We start from the raw sequence: 12,617 nt of genomic DNA on the forward strand, positions 1-12,617 counted from the left end.
AGTCAATAATGGATATGATCACAACATCATCAATAAACTCATCTATAGAAGACGTCTTAAAACCCTACAAAAGACTGCGTTCTTCTTAGACCTTACCACTAAACCTAATTACGTTTCACTTCAACATCATCATGAGAGTCTTTCTGGAGATATTCGAAATCTCATCAAACGTTCAGTTGAAAACATCCACATTTCATTTAAAGTACCCAATAATTTGGGCCAGTGGGCCACTAATTCCAAGTTGATCTTAAGAATGAAGATTCTTAATTTATTCTTTTGATGAACCCTGACGTATGCCACTTCTTCTTCTTAGGGTGCCTGTCCGTTCCGTACGTTGGCGATCATTCTTGCTATGATGACTTTGTTGGTTGCTATACGAAATAGCTGTGTTGAGGTCTTTCTATACCATGCTCTCAGGTTGGCAAACCAGGATATTCTTCTTCGTCCTGGGGTCCTTTTTCCTTAAATTTTACCTTGCAAAATGCATTGAAGTAGCTCGTATCTGCCTTAATTTCTCATTATATGTCCCAAGTACTGCAGCTTACGGCCCTTCACGATGTTGACCAAATCCGCGGTTGTGTTCATCCTCCGCAGTATTTTTTCATTGGTGACTTTTTCTGTCCATGGTATCTTCAGGAAACTTCTGTATAACCATAGCTCAAAAACCTGAAGTGTTGATAAAGTTTCCGCCTTCAGTGTCCACGTTTCTACTCCGTACAGAAGCACTGAGTACACGTAACATTTAAGGAGCCTTATTTTTTTATATCTAAGATGAGGCGTGGCTCTTGAACACAGAGGTCATAGTCAAGAATGCACTTTTTGCCTTTCCGATGCGACATTTAATCTCTTGGGTATTGTCCCACGACTCATTGATTATAGTTCCCAAGTAGTTCTACTGTGAGACACGTTAAATCCTCATTTGGTTCACATACAGATTTGCTCCAATTATGTTTTCCTTGCTGATGATCATTATGCCACAATAACAGTTATATAGGTAAAAATAATTTTGTTGATCATCAAAAGAAAGGACGAATTTGCTTTATCATTAGGTATAGTGAGCTAAGCTATTTCTTCTTCTTCTTCTTCAGTGCCTTATCCGGTCCGGATGTTGGCGATCATCAAGGCTATCATGGTTTTGTTGACTGCTCTGCGAAACAGCTCCGCTGAGGTCATCCCAAACCATTGTCGGAGATTTTTCAACCACGAGATACGACGGCGTCCCGGTCCTCTTCTGCCAAATACTTTACCCTGCATAACAAGTTGAAGAATTCGATATTTTTCTTCGTTCCGCATCACGTGGCCGAGGTACTCAAGCTTGCGTTGTTTAATTAAATTAAGCACTTCTTTTTCTTTTGTCATGCGCTGTAGGACCTCAACGTTGGTGACATGGTCCACATAAGATATTTTTAGTATCCTTCTGTATATCCACATCTCGAAGGCTTCGATTCGTTTTTCAGTGGCTTGCGTCAGTGTCCAGGCTTCAACTCCATACAGTAACACTGGAAGAACGTAGCACCTCACTATTCGCATCTTGGTTCCCAAACTGAGATCACTGCAGCACAGCAAGGATCTCAACTTAATACATGTAGACCGTGCCATTTCAATTCTGGATCTAATCTCTTGAGCGTAGTCCCATTGTACGTTGAGGGTAGTTCCGAGGTAAGTGAATCTGTCGACTCTCTCGATCTCTTCGCTACCTGCCATTAGTGCCCCGGGATCTAAATTTGTACGGCTGACAACCATGAATTTAGTTTTCTTAATATTAAGGTTCAGTCCGTATGTTACGCTCACAGTTCGCACTCGGTCTAGTAAGGCCTGCAGATCATTTAGGCTGGTTGCTAGTAACACAGTGTCATCGGCGTAGCGGATATTATTGATGTATTCACCGTTCACTCGGATTCCCATGTCTAGGTTTGTGAGGGCTTCATTAAAAATCTCCTCAGAGTATATATTGAAAAGAGTCGGCGATAGCACACATCCTTGTCTTACTCCTCGCATGATCTTCACTTGGTCGGTCAGCTGGTCTTCGACCTTGACCTTAAGCTATTTCTTACCGCAGCGAAATAATGTTCGTGTATTATAATATCCTAACCACTTTATTCTTTGCATTATTACTCCTATTATACTGCAATGATTATGTGAATTTTTTTAGTTTCTTGTTTCGTCTTTGTATATTTTTATTTATTAACCAAATTTCAAGCATGCTTTCCTCATATATAGTCAAAATATCAAAAAGTCACCAGGAATTGACCTAATAACACCAAAAATGCTAAAAGAATTACCAAAAAAGGGTATAGTAATCCTTACATATATATTTAACGCAATATTAAGATGTAATTATTGGCCTAACAATCTAAAAATTGCAGAAATACTAGTATTCCCAAAACCAGGAAAGGATCCAAGTGAAGTCTCATCCTACCGACCTATCATTCTGTTATCAACAATCTCCAAATTACTAGAAAAACTTTTAATAAAAAGAATAGATCCAGACTTTACAGGCGCAGATTGGATACCAAATTATCAGTTTGGATTTCGACGAGAACACTCAACTATCCATCAATGCCACCGAATAACCCATAAAATCAATTCCGCATTAGAAGAAAAGGAATATTGCCCAATGGTATCACTAGATGTACGTCAAGCTTTTGATAAGGTTTGGCATAAAGGACTTCTTTATAAAATTAAACAAATATTACCACCATTCTTTCGAATACTTACATCATACTTGGAAAACCGACAGTTTAGAACAAAAGTAAATGGAGAAATATCCAAAACGCATCCCATTAAGGCGGGAATTCCACAGGGAAGCGTCCTGGGACCTTTATTATATATATTATATACGTCTGATCTACCAACATCACATAACGTAACAATTGGCACATTTGCAGATGACACAGTAGCACTTACAAGTCACAAACACATTAACATAGCTACTCAACAACTCCAAGACTATTTGTATGAGCTTGAAAATTGGCTAAAACAATGGAAAATAAAAATAAATGAAAACAAGTCAACCCACGTAACTTTTACTTTACGACGAGAAACACCACCACCAATATATATCAACAATGAGGAAATACCCAGGACTAAAACAACCAAATACCTAGGGCTACACTTGGACCAAACCCTGTGTTGGAAAGAACACATCACCAAAAAAAGAAAACAAATACAACTAAGACAAAAAGAAATCAATTGGTTAATTGGAAAAAACTCCAAGCTGTCAATAAATAATAAAATTCTAATTTATAAAACAGTTATCAAACCAATATGGACATATGGCATAGAGCTATGGGGCTGTAGTAGTAAATCTAATATTGCTATTATGGAAAGATGCCAATCAAAAATCTTAAGAGCAATTGTTGATGCACCCTGGTACGTAACCAACCAAAGAATCTATGAGGATCTCAATATCTCAACAGTGAAAGAAGTATACCAGCAAAAGAAATTACAATACATTCAAAAAGTGAACACACACTCCAATCCATTAATTTCCGCAATACCTCAACATCGAGTTATCAGAAGACTAAAGCGACGTTGGCCAACAGACCAGTAACATGGACCCGTGATTCTCTCACTGGAGGGGAACACATCACGCCAGAACCAAGGGACAGGACCTAAACTCATCACATTAACTTATAGAATACATTGTTTTATTCTGATTGTTAAGTTATTAGTTATAATTTAAAAAAAAAAAAAAAAAAAAAAAAAAAAAAAAAATATATATATATATATATATATATATATATATATATATATATATATAGTCAATATCAATACGGTACTGATATAATAATATAATATAGTCTTTAATGTTTTTTGCAAAAACAAATTGGTATGCATACGCTTATTTGTGGATTTAAAAAAGTATAGTATATGTTATCCACGATATTTACGTGGGTTTTATCTAAATATTTCAAAATTGTTTTCAAATGTACATCCTTACATCTTTTAGGTTAGCAATCCGGTTGACTTACGCCTTGAGAATCATTAGATATATTCACTTCGTCGAAATATCCCAAAGAAAACTAGAGAGTATTCTCGACAAAGTATTCGAAGACAGAAAATGCGAATGGCAGCTCTACAAAATCATTCTCCAAGAAGTCTATCGACAAACTACAAACGAAGAATCTCGCTTCATATCGTCACTTCTTAACTCTCGAGGAATGGAGATGGCGGTGCTGAAGATTGGCGGTTTTGGGATGAGCGGCATCACGAACGAGATAACCTATTGCTTCGGTTCGGAGAGACAGTGGAAACATCTTACCTCGATACCTCATGTAGAGCAATGTAACTTTGGCACCGCCGTGTTCAATAACGAATTGTATATAGTTGGAGGATGTTTTAACCAGAGCTTACAGGAAAATATCCATCCGTTCGGATTCAAATATACTCCTAGGTAAATAGAAAGCTTTAAATTTCATATGTACAAAATCTATTCAAAATGTTCTACGTCTTTGGATACCTAATTGTCATTGTTATCTTGTATATACAAGTATTTCTGTTTTTTGTTTTCTGGAAATTTCAGCCGTACTCTCTCCGATGTTCATAAGGTGTTCAAGCCTTTTTTCTTAGTTTAACCAATCAAACATTATTGTTATATATGTTGTAATAGGTGGTATATTATTTTGGTATTTTTGCTTTTTCTCTTAAATAGTTTTATGACCTTACTTTGTTAACTTATGAGACTTATTTTTAAATTATATAGCAAAAGAAAAAATGGTCCTCAGTGGCACGCAAAAAATAATATATTTTTGTGTATTAAATACAGCGTTCACAGCTTTTTCTTGAACTAAAGAATAGGGTGTTGAAATAATGAATGAATATTCAAAAATTGGGCGAAACACCTTTAAACCCCCCTAAAAACGGGTTTTGGCGGGGTTAATCATATTTCTTCACATCGACACAACCTGAATCAATTTTCTTTCATAAATTCTGTGATAAAAAAATAATACAGCGCAATTTGTTTATTTTTATAGACCCTTAGGTTGAGTGTTCATAACCTAAAAATGCATAGTGATATTTTTTTTTGGGTAGCTGCAGGTCCATTTTTTTAATTTGTGTATTTGATTAAAAACTATATCTGATTCTTTTTAGATTTTTCCGTATGGTGCGCCACCCGAAAAACGAATTATGAATATCTCATTTGTTTTTTTTTTAATAAATATTTAAAAACAGTGGTATCCCATTTTTTAAGAGTTATTCTCTTCTTTTTGTTGTTTTGTGTCCATCTTTCTTTTATTTCTCACCTCTATGAGCTACCTTGCCCATAATCTATCAGGACTGAGCAACGGTGCCTTCGAGTCACATAGTGTATGAATGCTCTAAGTTTACTTCTTAGTAATTTAATTCACTATGTATGTACATACACTTTAATAAATGGAAACCGCATTAATCTTATGAATTAAAGGCTGTATTCGGATGAGGGTTTGTCTATGGTGTTATAAAATATGTGGATTATTAACAGGTTTTTAAATATCAGAACGTTTTTTCAATAAATGCAAAATTTATTCGAAGAAAATCATTATATAGCAATTAATTCCATTGAAAAAATATTAAGAAAAATTTACAAATTCTAAAAGGTTTACCAAATTTGTTATTGGTTTCCACAATTTGATCGACTTGTAGATATCATGTTTTTAAAATAAAAATTAAGTCAAATATCAATTTGAATCGAAAAATATTTTAAAATTTGCAAAACGACAAAATTTAATTGAAATTATTTAAATTATTTATTATCTTAAAATCTAAATGAACGCCCATATGTTATAACAACTATTAATCTTATTAAACAATCTCATTAAAATTGATTCCATGCAAACTACTGTTCCGCGTTTATAATTTCTATTTTCGGATATATTTATGAAAAGTCTGGCGCTAATGAACAGCTTTTGATGTATTATAATAATATTCTAATCATTTTTTTGTAGGTATAACACATGGTCCACGATAGCTCCGATGAAAATCGAAAGATGCCGTTTTAGCCTTAATGTTGTCGGTGAAATTCTATACGCCGTAGGGGGCGCTAGTGAAGCGGACGAATTAGATGTCAGTACCTGTGAATGCTACAACCCTCTTTTAGATTCTTGGTATATGATTCCACACTTGCCGATTTACGTTACACAACACGCAGGCGCCAGTTATGAGAATAGTTACGATGTGAAACTGTATATCAGTGGCGGAATTGACAGGGATAATGTACAGGTTGTTATATATTTTTTTACATTTATTTATTCATTCTTGGTCCTTGAAAACAATGGTTTTGTAAAATTTCAATTTATTATAAAACAAAGCATTCTTTCGGTGACAATGCACGTTTTCCAAATAAAGCATTTCAATGTGTGTACATCTCTTATAGATGAATGGTGAATTGAACCCATTTGTTGCTGACCCAAAATTATAAGAAATATTTAAGAGCTGAAGAACTGAATTAAGCCTTTATGTCCTGGGAATAATCTGCACTGAAAATCCACTCAAACAACCGAATAATACACTGGCGCGTGATCGGCTTGGAATGGGTTAACATGGGTCAATGCTGTTATTTTGAATCTATAAAATATCAAAGATATCATTAAATAAATATTTGTTTTCCTGTAAAAGAAGTGAATAAAAAAACTCAAAACGTTAAAAAATCTATTCAGTAATGTTATATACTAACAGAAAACAACATTTACGCGTGATTTTCTTTAGATGACACTAATGTGAAATTATGGATATGGCAAAAAATATATTATTAACAAATTATCTTGAACAAAAACGCTTCTTTGTAATCAAATTGTTATTTAAAAAGAAACACCAAAGAAAGTGTTCAGAAATTGTTGACGGACCATTACAAATTTAAACGGCATCTACATCCACTAGGATTAGTGGATAATCCAAGATGTCGCCCATGGAACATGGAATACGAAATGCCCCCTGCCGAGTCCTGGTCCATCAGATGTGGCAAGTCTTCGGATCGGTGCTTATCCAGCCGACCCACGTCAAGATGATTTCATTAAGGAAGGTGTTGGCTTTCTGTAACGTAACGAATCGTTTAAAGGATTAAATTCTGAGGGTAGCGGTATGGCTTTAGACGTTTGTATAAGCCTTCCCTGCTAGTCCTCTGATACGCCGGAGACTGAGATTTCACTGTGGTCTAGTCCGGACTGTAAATATTGGTACAATTGATCGGCTCTAGATGGTCGAAGTATCTTAATATAAAACTAAATATAAAAAGTCAGCAACAATCCTCCGCGTGAATTTACTAAGAAAATGAAGAGAAACATAGATCAACTAAATGTGAAAAAACTGAATCACAACAATTATATATAAATATAACCGAAACGTAAAAGCCATTTAATGGTCTGATTTAGACTTTGCATCTTAAAAATTATTTTGTCAAATAAATTTTTAATTTTATGGTTCGAATCCGACATGAGGTTTTTTTTGCGATAATTAAATATAAAAATTTGAAATTATGCATATATCGTTTGCTTTGAGTCACTAAACATTTATGTCAGTCTTGTGTTTAAAGTAAAACATGAAAATCTTAAAAAAAAATAGTCTTTCGTAAAAAATAAAAATCTTTATTAAAAAATAAAAAAAACGTTCTAAAATATTGTTATTTTAGAACTGTACTTTAGAACATTGTAAATGTATTTATAAAAAATGTTTTAGTCCGGCCCCGATATCTAGCAGATCATACAGCTTTATATCGGTTCTGACAAATTTGTTAATTACTGGTAGTTAAAATTAAAAATATAATTTAATTTTTATACTTGTTTGCAACAAATGTGACAGTGTACTGAAAATCGTAGAATGTTGTGAGTACAAAACTGCATTATTAATAACCTTAAAATCAGAAGTTTAAAAGGCAAAATATTTTATCGATTTCAATTCAACTTATCGATTATCGACAACAACTTTTTGCTGGTTCTTGCTTCTAACAAGTAATTAGGCTAGGCTGCTGTTCAATTTTATTAAGTGGCCAGGTCCGGCTTCAGATCCTCTGTGCCAATGTACGTAAATTCTCAGCGGGAAGATGGATGAACCGGAATCAGCTACTACCTTACGAAATATACCCACTACGTCACATATATCTTACTCCAATGCATTAAACAGTTTCAAATATCCTTCAAAAGACCAAGGTATTATATTTTCAACCATACAAGGAATAAAAGTTTTCGAATATATAAAAGCTGTTGGATCAATAGTACAGCCCAAAAATGTTGTTTGGGCATCCAAAATAGCAAATAACCGCATCTGCATCTACCTCTCCTCTAAATATGTAGTTGATCAATTTCTTAGCTCCCACAAATATATAAATATTGATGGTAACCAGATTGAAGTAAGAAGACTTATAACCCCTGCCCAGAGACTCATCATATCTAATGTATGTCCTACTATACCTAATAGTATAATTGAAGAGCACTTAAAAACTATGGGTATAAAATCCGCCTCCAACATGACGTTTCTACGAGTAGGCATGCAAGACCCAGAATACAGCCACGTACTCAGCTTTAGGAGGCAAATGTTCATAAGTCCTTTAGAAAATGCATCAACTCCTGACTCATTTCTAATTTCATTCGACAATACATCATATCGACTATACATTTCCATAGATGGTTTTAACTGCTCCAGATGCAAGATTGTCGGACATCACGATTTTGACCGTCCTTCTTTATCATCATCAAGCAACTCAATTAATCAAATGGAAACTGACCACCACGTGAATATACATAACTCTACCAATGAAAAATATAATCAGCTACAAGATCAACCACGAAACCAATACCAAGAAGATACCGAAACATTAATGGAACCAGAACCCAATACCATATAAAATCACGCATCAGCTACAAAGGACCAAACCACTTCCTCACAAACAAACAATGAATTACAAATTTTGAATCAACCAAAAATATTCCAAGATAATTCATTAGTAATTCAAAGCGGTAGAAAAACCACTGAAATTACTCCTGCAACTAAAAGACAAATATCCTCTCCTGAAATTCTTGAAAATTACCTACCTCCTCCCGATACTCAAAAACCTAAGAAAAAGCCTAAAACCCAAGAAGATATTCCAATTATTCTAAATCAAATTAAAGAAAAAATTGAAAATAGAAACCCTTCCTTTACACTTAGTTTTCATGAAATATGTGATTTTCTGGCAAATTCCCTTCACTCAAAAAACATCCTGAACGCATTGTTAAAAATTATTCAAATGAAAGCCAAGAAATAAAAGAAATTTTAAACTTTATATATTCTCAAATACAAAATAAAACTTTAAAAAACAATATCACCAGATTGAAGAAGAAACTGCCTCTCAACAGTCCTTCTTCTACTGACGAAACTGACTAAGAATCAAGTTCTCAACAATAAATAATTATCCTTTATCTGGGTACCTTCCCATATGGGAATAAGTGGTAATGAGGAAGTGAACTCTCTGGCAAGCAATGCAACCACCGACCAAAGTAAATATCAAAGCTCACGTGTACAGAGCGTGGCAAACTACTTAGGATCACACTGCTAACAAACTCAAAGAATGTCTAAGTCAAGTAGGAACCAAACTCATCTTACCAAATAATAGAAAAGACCAAGTCATCATCAACCGACTCCGAATAGGACATACTTTCCTTACACACAAGCATATCTTCAACCAGGAGGCTGCTCCGATGTGTACCAAGTGTAACACTCAGTTGTCAGTGAAACATTTAATTGTTGAGTGTCCAGTGTACCAGAACGAAAGAATCGCGTGTGCCCTTAGTGATAATTTAAAAAGTATACTAACGTCAAATTTACAGTCTTTATTAAGTTATCTTAAAATGACTAAACTATATACCAGATTGTAAAAAATATTTTTTTATGTAACAATATGTATCTTACTGTTTGTGTATGTCCCCCCGCTAATAACCCTTAGTGGTTGATGCGGGTATATTTGTTTAAATAAAAAAAAAATGTTTAAATAAGTAAAATTCTACAAAAATAAAAAATATTCCAAATAAACGTATTTGAACACAATGGTTGTTTTCGGTCAGAACGTAACTTTTAGTTTAGTAAAATATTTTAGTTGGGTTATTTTTATTATTATTTTGATTTATAATTAAGATGACTACTAATTAATGTTTTTTTACTAGATCTGTCTTAATTTGTTCAATAATTTGTTGTAACATGGGAAATTAAAATAAAATGTTTTTGGACGTCATACGTATAATTATACGTATTATTATGATTGACGTCAACTAAAACTTAATATGTCTTCCATCTTTTGCGTTGTTTTGTCGTATTTCAAATTTTAATATAAAAGATTTAATATAAAACTCATGTGGGATTCGAACCATGAGCTTCCGCGTGAAAGTATGATATCCTCATCATTAAACCATCAAGCTTCGATAATTATGTATTGACAAGAGTGTATGCGACATCCCAAATCATAGTAGAAATTATTCTTGATCAATAATTTAATTTTGGATTAAAAAATTAATACTAATTAAACAATTTTTACTTATATTTGCTTTATTGCATACCTATAATTATGACTGAAGTCAAATAGCTCATAAGCTAACGTCCAAAGGTGGGAAACTATCGATAGTCCTAATGTAATGTAAATTATAGGTTTTTATCGATAATTTCCCAACGTATTATGTTTTCTATCTTTTGCGTTATTTTGCCGGTTCTTAAGACACTCATCACTGTATACTTCCTTAAATAAATATTTAAAAATATATATTTGTCCTTCTAGGCGTTAGATTTTTTTTGCCATCAGTATATTTCATTTTATACCACAGTTATCATCTATGATTAACTCAAGTATTGTTTTGTAGAGCAATCAAATGTATTGTTATGATGTAAATCTAGAAAAATGGCAGATGTGCACACCAATGTTAAAATCAAGAGCAGATCATGTTATGTTGAATGTTGGAAACTACTTATATGTTTGTGGAGGATGGACAGAAGATAGTGAAACAAGATCCAGGACTTTGGTTGACACAATTGATGCTTACGATGTGGAGCGGGATCTTTGGAAGGTAATTTAGATATGTATATAGTTTTATGGATAGTATTACATGAGCTTATATGATTTTTTCTGTTGCTACTCATTTGTTGTAATTATTTTAATTTCTACCGATAAATTATGCGCGTGTCTTAGAAACATTGCAATGGTTATTCACGTTGGAAATTATTGTTATTCACGTTTACCATAATTATGGTATGTTGGCATTTTATTATTAGTTATTCCAGTTATTTTGTTTTTTTTTACATCAAATTGTATTCTCTATTATATATGGATCTACATGATCCACTTTATTATCTTCACGCCCCTTGCAATGCTGCTACACCATCTGTGAATATTAAGAAAAATATTAGTATCAGAACGTCGTCTTGGCTAATATCTTATTTAATGGCGATAGTTTTTTACACAAACTAGATAAATTTGTTTTCAGCTAATAGTTTCTTCTGATTTCAAAGTGTTTTGATTTCATTTACTATTTTTCATTTCAGGTAATAACAACAGTTCCTACTCCCCGGTATCACGCAGGTATCGTTTGCGTGGAGAAAAAAATCTATTTCGTAGGTGGTTTTAGCAGCGATGATGCCTTCGACAGAGATACGGCAGCCATAGAGCACTATGATCTGGATACCGGTCAATGGACGGTAGAGGATAAGTACCCTCAGGATATCTGGGAACATACCTGCGCTTCCCTCTACATTCCGAAATGTCGAGAAGACATGGAAGTCTTGGCGGGGAATGAAGCTACTACGTGATTTTTATTTATTTTTTTATGAGATTATAAAAGATGTATAGTAAATATATTTATTTTTTAATAGTCACAGCTTATTTCTTACGAATTAGGCAAAACGATTGTTAATGCCGATCAGATCAAATTAAAACTCTTTAATATAGTTGAACGTGGGGTTGAGTTTAAAAAAAATTTCAAGTTGTGAGACATTAAAAAATCAGTAATAAGGAGATTGTAAATGAAAAATTACATTTATAAATGCGCATGCACAGAAAATAAGGCTGAGGATAGTAAGGGTGGACAATATGAGGAATTATATATTTTTTCATAAAATATCGTATGATATGAAAATCATTATATGGGATTTTAATGCAAAAATTACATCGAAGATCTATAGAAACAAATAACTAATACTGTAAATCTGTGTGACAGAAATTTAATAGAATTTGCTTTTAATATAATATGTTTACCGTGAGTTTTTTTTATTATAGAGACATTATAAATCCAAAGATAAACTAGCAAACAATACAAAAGCAGAAGATATAGGAAGTAGATGTGAACAACTAATACAAGGAACACCGGAAGATTAGCAATAGAAAATGGTGAAACAGCTTGATTTTATTCGAAAGGGGGAAAGTCTATAACCATATAGACATATATATCATATGCCAATCCCCCTTCCAGTCCCACAGCCCTTTAATTTGAAATATGGAATATATTATGTGTGTCAAGATGAACAACAGTTTGACATTAATAAACGTCAAATACAGTCGAATCAAAATAACTCCCGAAAAGATTAATTTTATAGTGGTTTAATAACATAGTGAATAAATAAATGTAAGAACTTAGTGAATAAATTTAATGACTTAGTGAATTTGTAAATAAACAAATTGTTTCTCC

The 12,617-nt window shown here is 33.3% G+C and overlaps 1 protein-coding gene across 1 annotated transcript in view; it reads left to right on the forward strand.

Annotated features, from left to right (window-relative positions):
• The window catches only part of LOC140445129 (kelch-like protein 26), a 68,084-nt gene extending 56,280 nt beyond the window's left edge, over nucleotides 1-11,804 (forward strand). Inside the window, exons 6-9 of the mRNA XM_072536969.1 lie at nucleotides 3,953-4,396; nucleotides 5,928-6,201; nucleotides 10,800-11,003; nucleotides 11,479-11,804. Of these exons, the coding sequence (XP_072393070.1) occupies nucleotides 3,953-4,396; nucleotides 5,928-6,201; nucleotides 10,800-11,003; nucleotides 11,479-11,742 (1,186 nt within the window). The 3' untranslated portion in view covers nucleotides 11,743-11,804. The remainder of the gene's footprint in view (nucleotides 1-3,952; nucleotides 4,397-5,927; nucleotides 6,202-10,799; nucleotides 11,004-11,478) is intronic.
• Nucleotides 11,805-12,617: the final 813 nt, after the last annotated feature.

This window comes from Diabrotica undecimpunctata, chromosome 7 (genome assembly GCF_040954645.1).
Source record: "Diabrotica undecimpunctata isolate CICGRU chromosome 7, icDiaUnde3, whole genome shotgun sequence".
NCBI lineage: Eukaryota > Metazoa > Arthropoda > Insecta > Coleoptera > Chrysomelidae > Diabrotica > Diabrotica undecimpunctata.